The sequence below is a fragment of the Varroa jacobsoni genome, unplaced genomic scaffold (assembly GCF_002532875.2).
Source record: "Varroa jacobsoni isolate VJ856 unplaced genomic scaffold, vjacob_1.0 scaffold_260, whole genome shotgun sequence".
Taxonomy (NCBI): domain Eukaryota; kingdom Metazoa; phylum Arthropoda; class Arachnida; order Mesostigmata; family Varroidae; genus Varroa; species Varroa jacobsoni.
Genome location: NW_019213162.1, coordinates 89435 through 112181, shown reverse-complemented (window position 1 = coordinate 112181; position 22747 = coordinate 89435). Strand labels below are relative to the sequence as shown.

General features: G+C 41.3%; 1 protein-coding gene and 1 long non-coding RNA gene across 8 annotated transcripts; one reads left to right on the top strand and one right to left on the bottom strand.

The window, feature by feature from the left end:
- Window positions 1-836: 836 nt before the first annotated feature.
- LOC111258770 (glutamine--fructose-6-phosphate aminotransferase [isomerizing] 1) lies at window positions 837-19137 on the bottom strand. Of its 5 annotated transcripts, none has more exons than XM_022830290.2 (12): window positions 17490-19137; window positions 11697-11839; window positions 10438-10618; window positions 10003-10061; window positions 9593-9783; window positions 8466-8542; window positions 7952-8005; window positions 5444-5594; window positions 4602-4767; window positions 4144-4311; window positions 2794-3468; window positions 837-2648 (listed from the first exon to the last, which is right to left on the bottom strand). In XM_022830290.2, the coding sequence occupies exons 1-12, from the start codon at window positions 17494-17496 to the stop codon at window positions 2427-2429; spliced, it is 2094 nt and encodes a 697-aa protein (XP_022686025.1). In that variant the 5' UTR covers window positions 17497-19137; the 3' UTR covers window positions 837-2426. The 5 variants fall into 5 exon arrangements, with proteins under 5 accessions (XP_022686025.1, XP_022686027.1, XP_022686028.1 ...); XM_022830292.1 differs by lacking the exon at window positions 7952-8005 and adding an exon at window positions 6670-6693; XM_022830293.2 differs by lacking the exon at window positions 7952-8005 and adding an exon at window positions 6670-6693 and having other exon boundaries at window positions 5444-5591.
- On the top strand, window positions 8552-14993 carry LOC111258773 (uncharacterized). 3 transcript variants are annotated; one of them, XR_015310285.1, is made up of 3 exons: window positions 8580-9031; window positions 10480-10787; window positions 14748-14993. It is a non-coding gene; the product is annotated as an uncharacterized LOC111258773 (long non-coding RNA). The 3 variants fall into 3 exon arrangements; XR_002679173.2 differs by having other exon boundaries at window positions 10480-10812; window positions 14748-14992; XR_002679172.2 differs by lacking the exon at window positions 14748-14993 and having other exon boundaries at window positions 8552-9031; window positions 10480-10829.
- Window positions 19138-22747: the final 3610 nt, after the last annotated feature.

Genomic DNA, 22747 nt, shown 5'->3' with positions numbered 1-22747 from the left:
ACAGATAAACAGAAGGCCACAAGGAAGGCAGGGTACGACAAACGATGGTAACAGTAGAGGAGAAAAGTTCCCTGGTGGTCACAGAGGCACACACTCCTCCTTTATCCTCCTGCCGCTGCTACTGGCAACACTACTGCATCACCCACAGCGATCTGGGCCACTCAATACTTGCTATTACCCCTCCCCCCCTCCCACACACACACTTACAACCTTTCTTCTACCCCCGTACAGTAGCCTACATATTACTCCGGACGCTAACGCTGGCTGGATTGCTTGCTTGCTTGCTTCTATCACGACCATCCTGCAGCATTGAAGGACCGGCAGGGGAAGCAGTCCTAGGTTTCAGGGGCGGGGGGACATGCGCGCAGCGTTCAGTGCTGCTCCCCAGAGCGGGCGAAAGCGCCGGGGGCCTCTGACGGGCCCGCTAATTTCGAACTGCCCGCCAAAATTTTCAGCGTCGGCACTACTTTCCCTAAATCGTTAAGTAGAGTATGAATCGGACACACGTGGATACACTCAAATAGTTAATGTTCTTGTTGAAATTGATGTTTGTTATCAGTCTTTGCTCCGAAACTTTCTATATCGGCAAGCTTACTATCATGAACTTCATCATACATCTCGTAGTTCCTGATCAGTTTGTATTACTGAGATCTTTTCAAAGATCATTTGACTTCGGCATAATAGCGTGTCAACTTTATACGAGCATACGTGGTCCTCCGTAGGTAGTCGTCTTTCAGTTATTTTAAATTATAAATTTTTAAAAAGTAATCAAATATTCTTGTTTAAAGAAAAATGATAAAAAGTCAGACGTCATTTCTGCTAAGACTATATTACAATTTCTTTCAGATGAAATCATATCACCTTTATTAAAAACAAACGGAGAAACTTCCACAAGGCCTATTAAAAGCCTAGAGAGTTTCGCATTTGACAGGCAGCTTTAGAAACATTTTACCTTGCCGTATAAAAAATGACTTGGAACACATCATCTAAAATGAAATTTCACAATAGAAAATTCTTCATTCATCGAGACTGAGGTTGCTAGATCAATTTAGACTTTACCTGTAAATAGTACTAGTACAAAATACTTCAAAATTAATCTACTAGGCTAAATCCAGCATTCGAAAGTATTTTAGTGACTGTCACCATGAAACCCGTTCCGTACATCGTTTGCAGTGTCCTGGATTCTAAGAAAATACGTTTTGGATTACAGACTTCGCTAGCTTCCGCCAATAATAACACCCTGATTTTTAGTATGATCTGGCGACTGTGAATTTGCTAATTTTTATTAGATACATTATTTTAAAAAGCTTAAAAATTGCACTGAAAATGATAGTAAAGACGACATTTGACTGTTGGCAAAATACAGTATTTTTCTCAAAAAGGTATTAAATTCTGTACCCTCTATTATGGGTCAGAATTGCAATGTTTAAATGGAATAGATCAACACGTAATGAACGTTACAACTATATTTATATCCAGATCGGTGTGGCAGGAAAAAGCCACCGACAAGCAGGACCTATTGCCCTGTGAGCATCGGGAATTGACTAATCATATCAGCCGTTTGCTAAATTTTAAAATTGTAGTTAGCATGCTAACTACACACATCCTGTTACATGCGTGCGGTTGTTGTAGGCAGGTTGAAATGACATAATTTAACCAACCTATTTACAGCCAAGGAGAAATTACCACTCAGTTTGCTTTACCAGACCTAGTTGAGCTATAAAATGACTCAAGCATCCCTGTACTATCACGATCTGTCGTTTAATGTAGACATAGGTAAGGCACACACGAGTACACAGCTCAGACTGTGTCGATGCAATCCCTATTCCAAACACGTCACCCATCAGGTGTATTTCTTAACTCGTAGACTAACAGTAGCAGATTGGAAGCGAAACGCCATCGTTTCCTCCGAATTGTGCCTAAAGAATTATCGCAAACATGCTCCGTGATCCATCAGTTCTTTTGAATAGCAGTAACACTACAACCGAAGTCTCATAAAACAAAACAGGGGCACAGAGTCACGGTAAATGCACACAAAACGTATCTTTTTTGTCTCGTGTGATGGCAACCCCTCGTTCAGCCAATACAATTTACTGACGTAAACACAACGGCTAATTGGTATCTAATATCTACAAAATACTTAGTACTGATGGTATGAATGGTACCGCTAACTTCTGCAAACGACGACCAGAACGAGAAAGGATTGTCATTGGTTGGGAGTTTTCATGTCAAATGATCCAGTCTCATTCAAATCACTACATCATGATCATCATTACTTTCACTTTTTTTCTGAAAAAGATTCAAGGTTTCACTAAACTTCCAGGTGTCTTATGCATGATTATCGGTGGAGTACTAAGTGGATAATTAATATAGTCGGCGTTGTATCAGAATCAGCTGTCATTTTCAGGTTTTTTTGTTGAATACATTTATTCAACGGTGACAGACTTGGCCAGGTTTCTTGGGCAGTCGACGTTGCACCCACGTAATACTGCAATGTGATACGATAACAACTGGAGTGGAATTACAGTCAGAATCCCTTGTAAACAGTCGACTGTGCCCGGTACCTGAAGACTTTTGTAGGCCATTGACCGGGTATCTTCATCCTCTTGCTCACAGATGATTATCGGCTTTCCGCCCCGAGCACTCACCTGACACGGTATCAGACAGTTAAAAGACTATATGTACCACATGCGCTGTAGCTAAAGTATAAAATTTCACCGAGGCAAGATTATTGATTAATCCTAAAAAAAAAGGAAAGCCTATATACTTAACCTTGCGTAGGCGAATCATTACCTGCTGGAGTGCGTTGATGCACTTTTTGTAGACCGCGTCTCGGCAGATCACCATGACTACGGGCATTTCGTCGTCGACAAGTGCCAGAGGTCCATGCTTTAGCTCGCCTGAGAGAATGCCTTCCGAGTGCATATACGTCAGTTCTTTAATTTTAAGTGCTCCCTCCAGGCAGGTAGCGTAGTTGAAGCCTCGACCCATAACTAATAGCGACTTATTGTGGTGAAGATGTTCCGCGAGAGTCTTGACTTCGTTATCGAGGGCAAGGACGGTTTTAATCTGACCGGGAAGCTTCTTAAGACCTTCGATGATAGCCTCGCGACGTGGCTTCATCGAGATACGGTCTTCGCACATCATCAGAGCAAACATTACAAGTGATATGAACTGTGAGGTATACGCTTTGGTGGAGGCCACGCCAATTTCTGGTCCAGCATTAATGTGAACCCCACAATGTGACTCGCGGCAAATAGAGCTACCCACTGTATTAGTGATACCGACAATTAATGCACCTCTGTTTTTACAATAGCGCAAAGCAATAAGCGAATCGGCTGTCTCTCCAGATTGCGATATAAAAATGCATACGTCATCACGGAAAATTGGAGTATGACGATCTAGGAAGTCCGATGCCAACTCAACCATCACTGGCAGCTCTGTCAGTTCTTCGAGGATTTGTCGAGTCTGTAAACATGACCGAAATATGGCAACTGCAATTCTTCTTTTAATATATTCTGTCAAAAGAAAAGCCTGTGTAGCTGATTATGCACAAATAACTGCAGCATCACAACTTACCGATTGTTGATTTCACCGACTGGTCTTTCTCTTTATTAGTTAGTAAAGAGCTGTCGGCAAAAGACAACTGCTTCTGTATCTGCCATAACTAATTAAGCGCTATACAAGATTTACTGTCTCTGCTACTCAAATCCGTCCTCCTTCAAAATTTAAGGGTTTTAGAATGTACACAAAAAAAAAGTTATCGAGATTGCGGTAGTTTTCATAATTCGATGCCAGGATTGTATGCGTTAATGTAGAGCATGCTGTGATTTTCGGATCAGAGTGGTACCTTTTCGGTTGGATACTTAATTTCCGTTTTTCACTAAAAAATTAAAAAAAACTTAGGTCTTATTAAGCGCGAGTCTAACTAAAATTGGAATGAAGTGACGGTCAAAGATGACGCCAACTCACACAGTAGATGTCACACAATATAGGGAGTTTTAGCCAGAGGATACCTTCATAACGGTCAGCCTGGTTGTAAATGTTATCCAACATTCACAGTACAGTTTAATGCTCGACGGCCTGAATGTAAGTATACATGCATACGCATAACTTAACAGTAGTGTCTCAAGCCTAACTTACCGCTACAGCACTGTGATAGCTAGTTCCACACCCTATAAGAAGTAGCCGCCTACAACGCTTGATTTCCGGTAAGTAATCTATGATTCCTCCCAGCACGACCTGCGAGTTCTCGAAGTTGACTCGGCCACGCATCGTATTGATCACCGATTCCGGTTGTTCAAATATTTCCTGTAATTCACAAAAATACCTATATGACACATACGTTTTACCAGTGCCCTGTTGTATATTAGTGATAATAGCTCCACCGATTCCAGAGCTGCGCCCTAATGGGAATTAACGATTATATCGACAACAATGTTTCGAATGAACGTCCTAAGGCATACGTACTTGGCGTACTTGCTGTGTTATTTTTTTTTTTTCGCATGGCTAGCATTCTATAAGGTTGGAAAATAGCCTAATATATTTTTATATTAACAAAATGGAACCAGTACTTGTTACAACGGTATCTGTGTTCATACCTTCTGCATAAAAGACGAGAAATTCCCTTTCATGATCTGTTGGATTTCCATCCTAAGAGTAATGATTTCTCGGTTGACGTTCTCATCTAGCGTTCGCTTGACTCGATGGATCGTAAGATGGCCATCACGTACAGCCGCGACATCGTCATCCTCCAGAAAAATAACCCTGCAACATAGCGATTAACTACCACGAATTTGAAACGCCGTCACACACAAAGGTTGTCCCACCGTTCAGTCCGAATTTGTTCTTACTGCGTCAAATAAAGAGGTCCGCTATCGCGGCCACCCAATACTTCCAGTTGCTTCTACAACTGAATGGCTTTACGTTATCAGAGTAATGCCCATTCGTAGAGTACTTCTATGACAAAAACCAATTATGTGGCCGGGCATTCATGTGATGAAATACTCATACGAACCCCTCTTCCCGCCTTAAGAAGAAGCAGATGTTACTGTAGTCAGAGTGATAGGGTTAAAAGGCTCGCAGGACAATTTCTTAAAAGACCGCTACAACCTGAGAGAGTATGCCGCATTTAGTACGATATAGGTTTCGCGTAGTATTTGCTACAGCAGTGTTTTAGGCATAATCTTATTCGTTTGTCTTAGAATTTCGGTAAACAGTTTAGGTGGAATTGTGATCCGTCAATCAACTGATTTTTTGTTGTATCAAGCTTTAACCACAAATTCGAACTAGACCATGGGGAAACTCTAAAACATGGGCATGAGCTTTTCAGATAAACCTGAATATCGTTTATCATATATCTAAAGGATTACAGCTCAAAGTACAGAAAAGTCGAATCGATTTCTATTTATTAAATTCTAAATACCATCCAGCTTCCACTAACCGATTAGTGTGCTCGATAATCGCTGAAGCGTCCGAGGCAAAAAAATACTCAATTCTTTTATCTTCTCCTTCAGGACCAAAGTCAGTAGTTGATTGGCTTCGCTGGATTCCACCAACAGGCGTCGGAGCAGGAGTTGAGTCAGACCTCACTTCTATTCGTGGTCAACAGCAGCGGGTTCCACCATTGTCGAGCCAATAGAAATTGCCGCACGACAATACGGGGTTTTCAAATAACAGAAGAAAAAGAAGGAAAAAACGATGCCCTCACCTTAGGAAAACTTCAACCCATCGTAAGTACAATGAAAACGTTCCGGAAGGGAAAGACAAATGAGCGATCTCAATAAGTGCAACCATTCACTGGAACATACCGCTCTCGGCATTGCTCCAAACATGCGCACGTAAGTACAGTTGTCGCTACATGCGCCTACGTATTATAATTATTATTAGTATTGCAATTATGATCATTCCTATTGTTTTAAACGAGCACCAGGACCAACCTTTGTACTTCCGCTAGAACTCTCGGAACAAACCCGCCCACTGGACTGATTTAGCCAACTTTTAACGGTTACTATTAAATGACTATTATCATACAGTGTCGCTGCTGATTGTTGTTGGATCAATAGCCAGCCACGCTTGTAAATTACTATAGATAAGAACGGCAATAAAATGGACACTGGCCAAAGGTTAATAGGTGTACGGATTTCTGGACAGCGACTTTTCGACAGCGTATCTAACAACTGGATTAACTGTGAGTCATAAGCGTTTATAGTTAGTTAAAACGTCAGTTTGCCCGTGCAAGTGGCGGCCTCGTGAGTGCACTTTTTTAAGGGAAAAACTGCAATGGACTAACTTATTTATTTATGTTGTTTGGTTGAGTGAAAAATATAGGGCGCTGTCTGGATGAACGCCAAACCCAAATCAATAAGTATGTGTTAAGGCTGGCAAAAAAAAAACCTTCAACATAATACACCTGTGTTGATAATGAGTCCGCTCCATATCTTTGGCTCACAGCGATGCATGTAATCTAATAGGAAATTAGAATCGCCAGAATAGCGAATTAAATTCTAGTTGTCAACGGCCATTGCGATAACAAAACGAGTCGCCAAAATCAAGTTGATATTAATAAAGAACAATTGATTAATTCCTATTCGGTGATGATGACATTCTAGGCGGCGAGTGTTGCATTTGTGTGCTTCGAACTTCGTTTCTGGCTTTTTTTATTATTACCTTGAAACACGGCTGGTGTGGCCTCTGGCCGAGGTGGGGGTGTAGGAGTTGGGAAGAAGAGACAGGGACAATACAGGATTCGTGTTGGAATAGACAGCGGAAACGTTAGATACATACAACACGGCAAAGGTAGAAGTACAGCACGAGAATTCGAAACTCATCTAATCTAATATTAGAATGTTATACTGGCTTCATCTGACAATACCTCAATGGTCCCATTGGCACCTGAGGCAACAACGCAACTCTAACGTGTTAACCCAGTTACAATAACTGGGAAATGAACTCTGCTTATTAATAAACGCAATGAAAACTACGTGAATAATGCGTTCATGTTACGTCATCCAACAACACCTCAGATGGTCCCCAAAACCACAACATCCGCGCTAAATACATGCTGGATATTTTTGCCCCGAAGAAAACACAAAATGGAAATAGTGAAGTTTAGAAGCGTAGCCGTATTCCGAAAGAGCGGGAACAGTGACGCAAGACGCTGGACGAAAGTACTGCGCAATGATCTATCGTCTGTAGTTCCGTTCTTTATTTAATAATAGGTGAGTTAAATATGGTCGGTGGCATTTTTGCTGCTTTCCCATTTTATATATTCTGCTAAAATAGAAGTGTAATTTTTTTGAGATCAATTTTTTAAAGAATCATTGATATATAATAGCTATGCGCATTACTGCACGAATACATGCAGTCCTGCGTGAATTGTAGCATGTGCACTACAGGCTACTAGGTGCACCAATCTATTTATGCCATCAACAAAAAAAGATCGGCAGATTAGACCGACGTTGCTTAACTGCGTATCGGGGAATAGAAGTGTATGGGTATTTTGTCGCCCCTCGTCATACGGCATCTCTTTGGCATTCATTGCCAGACAGAACATCGCAAATATAAAAGAACAGATTCACATGACTCAAGTCGTTATGGTATAGTACGATTCACTTTCTAACACAGGCCATTAACAACGAAGCACACAGCAAGTAACTGGCTAGCCGATATTTCACTCCAGGAGACAGGCTCGATTCGGTTTTTGATATGCGATGTCGCAAGTTGGGAGAGGCTTGACAAAGGAGGGAAATGACACGGAGACTTACGTAGGACGACAGCGGGTAGGAAACTACGTAAGCATAGTAATCTAGCGTCTATCGGGCGTGCACTCTACAACTTGTAAAACGTCCACAGAGTTTGCAACATGCGATAGTTTGCCTCTGCAAGCCTGCTGTAAAGACAGGTCATGCCGGTACAAGTGGCCTTACGGCGTGGTAACGTTTTAACTCACTGTGGATTGACCAAGACCCGATGGGCGCATTCCCAGCCTTGATAACTGCACACCCTGAACGATAATATATGTGTAGCACGCACCAACACGGTTGACCCGGGCGCAATGGGAGCATAAGAAAGTAAGTCAGTTGTTTAGTGGTGCAACCGTCACCAGGTCGCTATTCCCGTTATTTCTATTAACATTTCTATGTCGCCTACGGTAAAGTTATTTAGCGCATGTTTTATAGCCCAGACTTTACATTTAGAGCAATGCAACAGGGTTCAATCAGTCAATAATGATTGTAGGCTAAAAGACACATTACTATTATTATTCATAATATAGAACTTACTCAAGCTGCTCGTGGTTTGACATTTCAGTAACCTTGACCGACTATTGCAGAAATGCTCGACATCTATATACATACATACATACACGTCAAGATATATGTATATATATATATATATATATATATACATATACTTACACACATGTATGTTATGGCCTCAATAGGTTAGAACATTAGAGATGTTACCCTTTCCGTAGAGTACCGGAATGTGGCTCGAAAGCTGCTCCTTGGTCTTAAGTCCTACAAGCAGGGGAGAACCTCGCCTGAAGGCAGTAAAAGAAGATAGATCGTATAATTATGATACGTTTACTTTTCCCTAACGTCCACAAGGTCGCGTACAGTCGCTAACTGCATCGACGAATTTAAAGATGGCGTCAATTTCTAGCGCTCACATATATACCGGTCTGTGTGCTTAGTGCACGGGTCCGCGTCAAATACGTGGCTTCCTATGTGGCTTTAAAATGCAAACATTAACCAATAACGTCCAGTTACCAATCGTTACTATTTACTTGGCTCCTTACTTTCGTAGGCAAGTAAGTTGTCTATGTCTGCACTGAGTTTCAGTCGTTTGTATTCAGTTGATTTATCGTTTTCGTATAAGCATAATTCTACACAACCTTGAGAAGCGTAAAGACGCAACATCGATCGTCTTCGAAATACTACGGACTTGAACTTGTTTCACGTAAACAAGAATTACCCGTGATTCAAAACCCGTGATCATGGTATCCAAGGCAACGAATAGCCAATAAAGGGTAAGTATTTCTACCCCAATCTTTTGAAAACACGACAAATTACCGAAAAGCAGTGTTTGTTTTAGCTTTAGTTTTTTTTTTTATTAGACTTTTTATTATTGTACTTTTATTTATGTTGTTATTTTATAGATATTAAAATTTTATAGGCATAGGCGAAGTTAGTGATAAAATGAAAAAGCTGTGCGAACAATTTCTCCCGCTATAGTCCTGTAGTACTTTGGACGGTGCTTCAAATACATTTGCTTCAGCCAAAGCCTTAACGCCATCGACGACACATAGCGCCGGAACTTCAAGCTGGTCGAAAATAGGTTAGCACACTACTAGGAAAGTAGGAGAGAAATATAGCACACCTAAAAAACAATTTGTTTTTGGAAACACTGGCCAGAAGTCACAAAGATTGGTGTAAGAGAATGGCCAAACTGACATTGATATCTAGCAAGGATTGGTCGCTAATAATAAAAGTGAGCTGGTTTCAGTACGCACTTCATTGCCTTTTAATTAGTTCTGATCCACCAAAATATTTACGTAATAAATATACTCTTTGTACATGAATGCACTCACCTGGCAGCCACACATTGATTTGGGAAACGAGAACTTTTGAAAACTAGAGCAAAGGCCCCTTCAATCTGTTGGATGGTCTGTTCGATAAGCTCTCGAAAGCTTAATTCCGGGTGTGTATCAGCCAAATGGCGTACCAACTTCACGATGACTTCCGTGTCCGTATCAGACTCAAATTCATAGCCTTTTTGAATCTGCAGAAAACAAAGGTTGCGATACAAAATGATTACTTACTGTAAAATCACCAAAACAACAATTAAGGGAATATGGTAAACTACGCTTTTGCTCACTCCGCTCAATTACTTCGAGATAAAGCAATTTACTACGACTATCCCCCTAGCCGACGTTCTTGATCAATATTAAATCGATGCTGCCTACGTTAACGTTCAGGCCACATTCATTTCGATTCATACCAGAAACTGTTTGATGTCTTTGTAGTTAGTAATAATTCCGTTGTGTACAGCAACAAATTCTGAAATTGAAGCACGAAAAAACAAATTATTGTAAGTACTACGAATACTTAAGTGTAAGTCGTAAGACAAGTACGATTCTTAATCGGCTTCATGCAAACAGAAACACATAAAATTGTAAGTGCTCAGACTAATTAGACATCGGCTAGGTAATATTCTCTCACAAAAAGACTTTGAAAGGATCGTGAAACGGTCGTCTGACTGCGTCACAGTTACACTGCAAATCAATTTTACGGTCTGTGGAATCTTTATTATCATCGATTGTTCGGTGATAAAAAAAAATCAACAACGGGCGTTATCAGTATGATGACGCTGAAAAGCTTTAACAACGTAAAGAGAGCTTTGATAATATCTGGTTTTCACTGATCTAGTGCTTACCGTTGTTGTTGTCACTTCTATGTGGATGTGAATTCAAATCAGAAGGAGCGCCATGTGTGGCCCATCGGGTATGGGCAATACCAAGATGCGTATCGAGAGAGCAATCGAAGTCGATGTCCTGATCATGGAAGACAGCCTCTTCAAGCACTGCTACCTTACCAACTTTTCGCACCACTTTTACCTAGATCACCAGCGTAGCAGTAAAGACGAGCATGAACAAGAACGACTTTCTAGAATATAGAACTCGAATGTCCTACGTCAAGTACCAGAAAAGTGGCACTCGATATGATGATGCAGACGCTACAGTCTGCGTTACTCGGCTTGCAGGTGTCCTCATCTTAAGATCACGGGTAATTACGCTGGCTACAAATAAATGTACGTTTATTATTACATAGCTTTTCTGCTCTTTTCGGAACAAAGACACGGCTTTTACAAAACCCATCCCATATGTGCCAGTTGTTCTAAGTAGCATCGTGGGCTATTGGCACGCATCATGCGATAGGAGAGGCGGTGTAAAAAATCTCATCTCGTAAAATACGTTATACGCAAAGCGCTGCGTCATCAAAACAAATCGCAAAATGTGTATGTGTGCGTTGTGTTTTTAAAGATAGGACGTAATCTCGCAATCACATGTACGAAATACCGTTCACGCTTTGGGGCTAAATTTTAATACCGTTATGTTACTGAAGTCTATTAGTGATCTTATAAGATTATGCGGGAGTCTTCACATATTCTACATAAACGGAATATTTAGAAATAGACGACACTTTTTTGTTGATATCGGACGTACGCTATCTCTGAAGGTCACAATTTCAGTTAGCTGATATAAGCAGCATCTAGCAGCCGTACCAAGGCAATGACTACAGCTTGACGAGGTCTTCGATTTGACTGAGGTTTATACCAGCACTTCACTGCCCCATTTGTGACATTAAGTAAAAGAACAGAGTTGTTGCTTCACGCAGTTACCAGCTGCTTTCCGACCATAACGAAAAGTCTTCGATAATCCCAGTTTGTCTTCCAGTCACGCGTTCTGAACTGAAAAAATTTCTGAATGGACTATTTAGTCTACTAATTCTAAATTTACATCAGCGGCTCATGATTCCATTGGATAAAAAAAATTGTTTCCTCGTTCCCTTCTTCAAGCAACCGTCATCGTTGCAGTAGACGCGGAACATTAGCACACTGGTGTAGTTCTACGATTTCTTTGAAGCTTGATGCGCTGCGTTTTAATGGTGGTCCAGTGAGTGTAAATTTCTAACCTGAGAATTACTTTGCCCGCCGCAAAACGCCAGACCGGCGGAATCATAACCACGGTATTCTAATCGCTTGAGACCGCGGACCAGGCACTCCAAGATCTCTTTTTGAGTTTTCGGCTCAAGGTAATTCAAGTAAGCGAAGATCCCTGAAATAGATTTTGTTTATTACAGCATCGTTAGTGAAAATCTGTAACAGTTAAAGCAACTTAGTGCTAGAAAAGCGCTCTAAAATCTATGAAAAACTAACCAAAATGTCAAGGCTGTGTATTTAACACAACGATAGGTCAAGACAGCCACACCAACTGGCTCACCTCTTTCATGGTTGGTATATTTACTTTTTTTATCTAGGTTGATGAGAGAAAATACTTCTGCAAACTGCAGAACTTATTTTTACATACCTCCAGTTCCAACAAAACAACGTTCATGTTTTTGGCGAAAACCAATTAGTTTACTCATATTACATGCGGCAAGTTAACCCTGAAATGCTCTATCTGTTTAGCCTGAGCCAATTCAACAAGGATACATTATTTTTACATGTCTCCTATAATCTCTCGATAAACTAATAGAAATAACATAGATAATTTATAGCTGTAGCTGGGCACAGAGGTAGTAATTAGTAAATCGTTCATGTTAACTATATTCTTATGGCTAAAAAACCCATTGAAAGCAATGTTCCGACACCAATCCCACAGCGCAGATCCGAATCGTTCGTTGTGCTCTTGTAGTCAAATGATTTTTGTCACGGCTTATTATTGAAATACATACCCAGCAGACGACGATGGTTATAAAAAAAAAAAGCTGCAATGGCATTAATTAAATTTACTTGGCTTCTATAAATAGATCCGATGTGGCTTAATGCGAGAAGATAAATTTCTGTTTACCTAGTTGTCCATCATGCAATCAGGGCAACTTATCGCACCAGACAAGCGGTTCAGTGGTTCGCCGATTGATGGACTAGCTAGCTGGCCAAGGTCAGTATATCTTGGATAGCCCAAAGAACGCTTCGAAAACGTGCAGTATATACACTTCCGTAGCAAACGACTTCAATTTCATATCACTTCTGTTTATCTGTTTAGAACCAACGCCACCATATTGTTTATCGACTGATCGATTCTCTTCCTTCCTTTCATTTATTTTTTCAGGGGGTATCTTTCAGCCGAACGTTTTCGAGCTGTATGTGACGTAAAGAATAGAACTAGATAGGACAACATGTAAGCCTACTACCTTTAGAACTTGCAGTATTAACTATGTAGTAGCCGCACATGATGCAGAAAATGTGCAAAAGAGATCGTTTCAGAGATGCGAAGATCGCAATCATCTTTATGCACGTAGGATGTAAAGTCATCAAAATCTGTTTTTGCCACTAAGAGTATTCATGATGAAAATGCTTTTTTCAACAAAATGTACGAACTTCGTTAAGCAAATCTTTCGATTACTTTCAAGTGTCATTACTCGCAGCCACACTGATCCAATGCAGCTACTATCACCGCAATTGCAGCTTTGATTCGGGACCTAAACCGTATACAGTAGTTTGCAAATGGTTATCTGACCCTGCCGTTTTGATAAGTCTGTTGAAGGAACCACAGATAAGATCAGGACCAGGTTAGACCTTCTAGTGAAGGCGAGTTTTGGACGCTGGAAGTGATTCGTACGATTTGATCACACGGTAGAAATAGCCGAAGACGTAGAAACTGTTCACAGGCTTGTTTCGGATGTTCGTTTTGCAAATGTGCGAACCAGGCACGAGGAATCTAGTCATTTCATTTCATACGTAATAACCTAGCGGCTGTTTTAGATTTGGGTCGTACAACGCTCCATCTCACACTATCTTATGCCTTTAAGCAGTTTGCTCTGCACTAAGCCAATATGAGTTGGTACAGGGCATTCGTGGAAGCCTTGTTTTATACTTTTTGGCTACCTACAGTCGAACAGCAGCTCGTAGGAGATGCGGGTAAAATTTCTTATTGATATATTCGCCTTCTTAGAACAAGAATAGCATCATGACGTCTCCTTCACTAATCACCGCGCTCGGAACACGAACACTGGCCGGAAAATTGTCCTCATCCGTAATTTGCAACCGTATTTTCTAAGGTTCTGCTAGCAATCATATCTGCAATTGATTTCGCCGACTTGAATTAATTTTCCTGCAACCGACGATCCTTAGAAATGCGCTTTTAAACGATACCGATCAGGTCAGGAATCTGTGCTTATGGTAAGTTCATCATTCTGGTGGGGGTTCGTCTGATCCTTGCTCGAATTCGAAAAGCGACACGAATTTTCTTTTCACTATGGCCGTAACTCATACACCTCCGCTTTCGAACGAGCTCTTATCAAGATGAACACATTCGTAAAACTAGGGAAAAAGGACAGGCGAAACTTAGTCCAGTCAGCCTCTATAAATTATATATCTGTTAATATAATCGATGCGTCGACGTGCGTAGTCCCCATTTTACCGCCAAGGCTGGCTCGATACCTGCCTCGAAATAGGTGTAACGTCCATTCTGTTCACTCACTTTATTACGGCACTATCAGCACTAGAGCTAACAATATTTTAGCATGAACGATGCTTTTTGCTGCGATTGATCACTGCTGTGGGTTATCAAAGATATTTTCTGTTAGTGTTATTGTTGAGTAAGCCTTTCATCATGTAGAAAACCCTGCTTCCAAGAAAAGCTCGTAGCGTTCAAATGCAGAAGATAATGCAGAGGACACGTCGTTGGTAAGCGAAAATATCAAAAACATCGAGACGATGAATCCTGCAATGGCATCGAGTTATCTAGTAGGCATTCATCACTGAAAAATACGTTAGTCGTCATCAGCACTGTATTAAAACAAAGGAGCATACGAGTTTTGTTAAGCGATCGAAATCCGTCTAACGATAAAAACCTAAGACCACAATAGAGGGTTCAAACAAGTATATACAATGCATTAATAGACTGCGACTATTCATTAAGTGACTCAGTTATATAAAAACCTATATCGCTATTGACGCTACTATTGTTACAAAAGAGATACATTTTTGAATAGTAATAATTGAGCAGACGCTAATTTCAGCAATTTTGATGCGGGTTTCGCGGGGTGGAGATACGATCAGCGTGACCCTAATTCCTTGCGATACTGAAATACGATTTGGTTCAAACCGTTGATGGAATTTGACTGAAACTCGATGAAACCTTCTGTCGACAACGGAACTAAATACTTGGCCATATATACAGAATGTTCAATTATTGAAGAAGAACCAAGCTATCTTGGACTATCTCGGATGTTCTTACACCGATAATAAAGACTGATTACCTACCACTGTTTCGATTTTTGGCGCCTCTGGTAGAGCCTTCGAAGACTTGGAAATTTAGCCCTACTCCTAGCCCAGAACATCCGGACGTAAGCAGACTTTGAGCTGGCCGAACGTCTCAAAAATGCAAACGCTTAAGACGGTCAAGGAGGTAAAAAAATTCGAAAGGTCTCAAAAAGGATAACCGTTCGAGCCTACACGTAGGCGTATTGGCTTTCTAATGATCTAATTTCCAGTCTATTTTTACAGAAACACTATCGTGGACTTGTGTAAGCGACCACTGAGTAGACATCGACATAGCTGAAATTTTCACGAGTCCAATTCAACCAGACGCGATTGTATCAGCACGATATTTTCGACGAGTGTCATCGGCTCGAGCTCAGTCGTTTACGTATAATACTTCGAATATGAGTATGGTTTGCGGGTGTGTTTATCGGTGTAGAGTGTCGTCCGATACGTTATACGTTACGTTAGGCCTTCTTATGAACTCTCGAAACCTTAGAATACTGAATAGAGAGGTACGGAGTGAGGCGTCGAAACGCTTCTTCATGTATGTGCAATGGCTAACTAGGGATAGTCAGTTCTGATAGTTCTGATATTATGGAATGACGCAATTACTTTTTCCATGTGAAAACGAATATGGCTGCTCGAACAAGTGCCTACATGTCACGTTGACGCGCGATAGTATCACCTAATGCTATAATAGCTGCGTATAATACAGATCGTGATCGAACGATTTTTGCCACCAGCTGTAGGTAGAATGCGTAACAGCTAGTGGCTCCTATTTGCGTTCAGACAGTGAATAATGAGTCGGTTACTGTTAATAAAGAAAAAAGTCCATACCGGAGCATGTTAGTTCAGCTTCATTTCCAAATAATCTGCTCCATTAGCCAAAGGTTCAGATCCTCGTTTGCGATTTTCTGAAAACTAACGAAGAAGCTGACACTATTCGGGCCTTACCCAAATACAAATTCTAATATTCCAGACCTCAATGGTGGTGTTGCCTATCGAAGTCGTGCGCCATATAAACTGGTCCCTATAGTTGTCGCACATGGCTGAACCAGTAGCACCGTCATGATATCCATCTTGCTATAGGACATGAACGTTGTTCGTTGGCTTAGGTTGTTCGAAAATGGCTCCTCCCCTTATCTACATTTCGACAGCCGACGGCGAGAAGCATTCGCATTGGACATTGCCGTCACGACGCAACAGCCTTGCGGACGAAGCGGCGTACTACATTGACAAGCGCCACAGCTGATGTTTACGACTTCTACCAGGTGCGTGCGGACGAGGCTCCGAAAGAAACCCAATACACATTGTATTTTTTGGCGGTGAGTTACCTGCGACCACTGGCTTGCGTTTACTTATGCATAATGTGATGGCGTTGCAGCAGTCAACTTACTACTGCCTACTACTGATTGCACCTACAGAGCGGTAGCAAGAAGGCGCCTTGATAGACGGGCGCCCCCCATCGCCGTGTCAGAGCCACTTTCACTAAGCCGGCAAGAAAATTATTTGTGTATGACCTTGATGGCTATAGTGAAACTTGGGAGGGCTAATTTATGAGTGTTCGAACAAGTAGCACTATTACTACCAGTACATCTTTTCGCCAATACATGTACCGTTAGTTGTGAATCGGCTGAAGATGGTTGAGTTTCTACGCAAGTATATATAGATGCGATAGAACAAAGATCGAAGTTCTGCTCAGTTATTCTGCGCGGGCAACTTAATAAGAAGTATATTTCTATTTCTGCGTATTGGGCTTCGACTCATTTTACCGATATCGACGCATAACTGCTACTTGTTGTCTGTGGAGACCTCACCTATATGTCTGTCATAAAATCTATGTGATTTGCTGAATCGGCGCTGTGGTGTTTGCATATATCTGTTAGATGTTCCTAGTAACCTGACAACCCCATTATATGGCATAAGCACAGTAGGACAGTTGCTTCTACAAAAAGAACTTGCACGGAGAAACGTGAAGGGGAGCTTGCATCGAATCTGATCTGGTCTGGTCTGGTCTGAAGTGCTGACAACCATGCCTGAGGAATTCGAGTAAAAAAATAAACGTCGGAATCATAATGAGACTAACCTTGATAGCCAGCCCCTTGCCGATGCCTCACTGTGCTTATACTTCTGTCGTAAAGGCGATAGTGAACTGATATTTTCAGTAGGCATCCGTGAGTCAAATGATATTTATTTTATGCAAGTTATCAAAAAACAACAACAATGAATTGAAACTGAATTGAAAATGAATTAGTTGCAGCGAACTATCAGTTACCTTTGCCAAAAAGCTAACACTATGTAACATGAAGTTAATAATAGCTTAATGTTATCAATCAAACTACACAAGAACAAAATGCTACTATGAGAGTATTCTTCCAAATTTCTCAACGTTACGTCGGTACTTCCACTTCCTTAGAAAACGTTTAGTTGGTTTTATAATTTTTGCGCACAACTATTGACATACCTCACACACACAAACAGATAATGCGAAAACTTACCACACATTGTCGCGCAATAGTTTTTTTTCGGTGTTGCACTTAATGAATCGACCGTCGCAGCCTTGTCAGCTCACCCTTCTCACTATATCTTGGTAACTAATAGAAAAGTCTGTCACTTTCGTTCCCGTCTCGCTTAAACTCTCGATTTGTTTCGCTTCCGAAAAGAGCTGCAACGAAGCACCGCCAAACGCAATTTTTTAGCAGACTCTTTCAGTTTGGATGCAACTGCCTTCTTTCACTTTCAATTTTTACTTTTTGTTGAAAGTCAAATTAGCCATCTTAGAAGCGCTGACGGTTATGATGTGATAATTTTAACCGGAAAACGGGACAGAACCAAATGCAGCTGGCTCGCAAAATCAAAGCAGCAAATTTGTGAATAGCCAGTGTGGCAGACGTCCGTCTGTGCGATTCCTGATTCGCCGGCTAACTGATCCAACAAAGCAGTGATAGTGGATCTACGCGACATCAGCGCCTGGCATTTTTGTCGCTGCTGTTGCTGCAGCCGCTGCTGCCGTAGTTCTGTGCGTACCGTTGGGGATCGTGACGCCGTGGCGGCGGCAGCGGCGGCGGCGGCGGCGGAGGAGGAAAAACCGACGAATTTGACGTCCGATGTCCACGTATTTCATATCCGTAAGGGACCGTTTAGTCGCAGCGACTTTGCGTTCCGTAAAAGCTCTGCCACCCACTTACCTTCTTTCTCGCTCATTAGCTAGCCGGCAGATCGTTCGCTGACGGGGCTTGTCAGTCTCCTCCCGTTAGCCAACTAGCTCATTGTACAGAATGACCAGTTCTACCTAGCACAGACGTGATGCCCAGTAGAAGTAACAGTAACTAATATGGGTCGGAGTGATGCTAGCCGATCCACTATGGCAACTGTGGTGGCGAACACACACAACGATACTGTGCCTTCATCACTTAGCCAGTGTTAAGATTCATTTTACGGCGCTACTAATCTTCGTCACATTGTAGGTGATAGACGGCCATCACAACCTCCAACACCATTCTCTCTCCAGTCGCTTTTCTCTACCAATTTAATTTGCATTCATTTCTGTGCGTACAGCTATCGAGGCTTGCTTGCTTGCTTGCTTGTGTTCGCCCGCGTACTTGCTGCGTGCTAGCTCACTAAGGTCGTCACTTATTCGGCCTTTTTCGGCCACCCACTACATAACCGTAAGGCACTGCTGAGCTGTTTAATGTACAGCATGTTCCCGGCTATGCTTCGACCACATAGGCAATATTCCTGTGACAGCGACGGCCTTGACGGCGACGATGACGGTGACTGCGGCAGCTTCTGGCTCAATTCTGTTCTTGTTTAACACCTTTACAAACTGCAAAGGCAACTAGTAACTTTTTTGCTCAGTTGGCACACAAATACCATAGGCTTCTCCGCTCGGAGACTAATGTAATGAGTCGCTGACACAACGGTGGCTGTTTTAGCGCTTGCAACTCAGCGGTAGTTCGAACGCCGATCGTTTCCGTTCTCCCTTGTTCTGATCCTAGTGGCACCTTCTCAGCCGTTCCGTGTCCTGTTTATGCGCTGTTTCACACCGCTCGAAAACAAATCGGTGCTATCTTTAACCAATCGTACTAAATCGTACTAACGGTTGTTCGAATCGCCTCCTGTGAGCATGGGATTCCGACACAAGTGGAAGTAAACGGCCCTTCCGTATGCTTCGTTCCCTATTCCCGTTGACACTCGTCCCGCCCCTCCTCTCAGAACTCTGGCAGCCGTAGCTTACCAACACAGACACACACACATATATATATGTGTGTGCCCATGGCATCCTACCCTATTCTGCCCTCGCCCTCAAACAACAAACCAACGCAGTTATTCATCGCCCCCCTGCTCTATGCACTACTGCCATCGATTATCAGCAACGTTACCGCGACCTGTTTCTGTTGCGGGAATTTTCACCTTGTCTCTTTTGCGTCCAGTCTGCAGCTGCAGCTGCAGCCTGACAAGTCTTTTCAACGTTTCGGGCGGACTCGAATAAGCAAATGATATCCATAGGGATGGTAAAGCTGTCAAAACGGATCATCACAAAGCAACAGTCTGCCAACGAACTTTGAAACTGAGATTGAGTTACGCGATGCCCTAGGAGCCAACAGACCTTTGACTTTGTAGTTTCCCAAGACATATTTTTATATAATTTGAATATTATTATGTCGCTATTGTGTAAAATATCTAAATATACCGAGTGTCACATCGTACTTAAAGATAGAATCCAGTTTACCGACTATTAATATTACACGATCCTTCTCGATCTATTGGTTCTACTGATTCTACTCATTCTATCTTGATACTATTGGATATGCTTACTTTTTGCCTCTAAATCAGCTCGAAGGTATATATCTATACAAAGCTGTCGTCGGCTTTACGTTACTTGCTAATACAAAAAATATAACGGGGATAAAGTCGCTGGATATAACACAGTATACATACGTTGGCCTCCGTCAGTCAGCGAAGTGTTTCGGCTTAATTTTTTATTAGTCGACCAAAAAGCACCGTCAATTCAGCAGATAGAAAGTTGTATGTTTTCGTCATTAGAATAAAGGCAGACGGATAAATGATGTCGCAGAATTTGCTTACATTAACTTCAATGCGAATCGAGGAAAACAGGGCTTTTAGCGCGGTTGCAATTGCAATAGTCGTACATTGATAGGAGGGCAAATACTCTCTCTACACATGCCTGACGTGTTAATCATAAATAAAGCAGGTTGTAAAAATGGCACATGGACAAAGTAACGGCTTAACACGACTAGTTTGTGAATACTCGTGTTGACTAGATGATGCAATAGTGTCTAGCTGTCTATCGGTCGCTAGATAGGAATGGCACAGTATTTAGGACAGCAATATTTTTGCCAGAATAACAGTAATTCGAAGGACCTAAACGCCCCTTGCTTGACACTACGTGGCCGGTTCCGTTCCGTTCCGTTTCGTTGTAAACGACAGTCATTATATTTGACACTGACCGATATTAATGCAAACTCTCGAAAACTGACTAAGTGACCGACCGACCGACCGACCGACTGACTGCAATCGGCCTCTGCTCCGGTAACCTTCTCGTGCAGATATCTTCTGTTGAATTTGTGCTTTGGACACGGTTTTGAATACGTCGACACCGATGGGGCATTCATGCTCCATAGTTCCACAACTCAAATCGTTTGAACAAACGCCAACGTCAGCTGAAAAGCCCAGTTTTACGGTGCAGTTTGCTGCTTGTATAATATTTATGTATACAGCATCCGTATATTTTTGAAATAAATTGCAATTTAACACTGCACGAACACAGACAGCCAGCCAGCCAGCACATACAAAGCTAGCTCATACTATACGTACGTAATATACATATTTAGCTTTATCTAACTATTCTATTCCGAGTGTGTAAGTAATCGGAATACTGAGTGGATGAAGGTTACATTTTTTCTAACGAGCAAAGAAAATTCATTTTTAAGGACTATTATAAGTATGAGAATGTGACAAAAGTACAAGGGCAATGTCGCAGGGAGTTTCGGCCAACTTCACCTATGCCACTTTCAATTATTCGCACGAAATTCGGATGGTGTGGGTTGTTCATAGACAACGCTGTAAAAGACTAAGATGATGGATAAGCTCCATCAGCCGAAAGCCAGTACTGGAAAGGCATAGCTAAAATATACTGAATATATCTGAGAAAACCAAGTGTCCATCGCGGTTTAAGACACTGCAAGTAAAGAATACATTTCAACAATCGTGTATTCTATCTCTGAAGATGATGCCTATCGAAGAAAGCTATTTTAGAAGAATGTAAGCTGGAGCCGGTTGTTGAATAACGTTGTTCGCAACGTGTGAATTAAATCATACAGTTAATCAACACAATTGCACCTGCAAACCGTAAAACCACACCTTTCGCAGACCGCGTAAATTAACAGCTACAGTATAGTGGATCACTCGACAATCAATGAATTTGTGGGGCACTTTTTGTGACCGCCACCAGCGGCCGGTGCCGATAACTTAAACTTACTGCACGATGGCAAAGTTCATTCCCAGCAGGACAAAGTACCTGCACACTGTCGTCATCCTAATTTTCCAAATAGATAAATTTAACAAATAGGTCCAATAGAGTACCGTGTCCGTTTCCCACGTCTGACGCTAACGGACCTTTTCGTGGGGATACCTTAACAATGAAATCTACGTCAGAAAACCGACGGCACTTAAAACCGTCGTTAGCAAGAGTGTGCCACAACGCATTTAAATGAGTTTTTCGATGAAAGATTTTTAAATGAATTAATAGCCTACCGTTATCGCCAATGTATTGACCAGAACAGAACCTGTTTGAAGTAGGAGAAAAAGACATTTTATACCAACCATTGATATATATATATATATATATATATATTAATGGTTGGTATAAACTTTGCATGGTGACACTGGATAACGCCGCACAAAATGTGCTTTCTTACTTTTTCTACGTTTAACTTCTCCACCGTCAGTCTCCGGTGACTGAATAATTAACTTAAATTTAGTACAGGAATTAAAGTTAGGTATGAACTAGACACATTTTGAGGCGCCCGTATAGTGAAGCCTGAAGTACCCGATATACCACAACTTAGAATATACTAAAAAAGGATTCATTCGTTTGCCATCAATAACCACTAAATTCATTTCTGACATTTAGTCTAACAAAAAAACTGCGAATTTTTCTCTATTTTACATTTTTGTAAGTCTGGATGGAAATGTAGTTGTCTGTTGATCGAGCGTTAGCAGGATAAGGAATATTTAACGTTATTAAAATATAAACTCCCCAGATGGTGCGGAATTCCGTGGCGCAATTTATAAAAAAAAAAAAGAAAACGTTTAGTAGCAGTTAACTTTGTAATTTCCTTGCTTATATCTAGAAGAATAACCCTTAATAGTTTACAGGTATACGAATAACATCTTTTACTTATGTTCTTGTCAGCTTCTTAGGCATTAATTTTTCTTGTCGTTTTTCTATAGTTTTTTTGTTTGTTTGTTTTTTGTCTAGCGGCTAATTTTATTCATTAAAAACCTATCTAACGAAGCGACGAGTGTCTCTCGTAAATGATAAAACGTAAGCTTCTTTGTTAGTGTGCATACTGTCATCGCATAATGAAATTGCATTTAGAGTAGAAGGCAAATCAAGTTAAGAGATAATGAGCAAGATTTCTTTGCTAACCTTCATTTGTATCTGATGGGTATTGCATCAAATGTGATCCTAGGCTATAAGTTACTGTTATGTACATATATGCCCACAATG

Coding starts and splice junctions, on each gene's coding strand:
- LOC111258770 (XM_022830290.2), bottom strand. Junction 4,768..5,443: donor ATTATCGAGCACACTAATCG/GTTAGTGGAAGC, acceptor GCTATGTTGCAG/GGTTATTTTTCTGGAGGATG. Junction 3,469..4,143: donor GCTATCACAGTGCTGTAGCG/GTAAGTTAGGCT, acceptor TCATGTTTACAG/ACTCGACAAATCCTCGAAGA.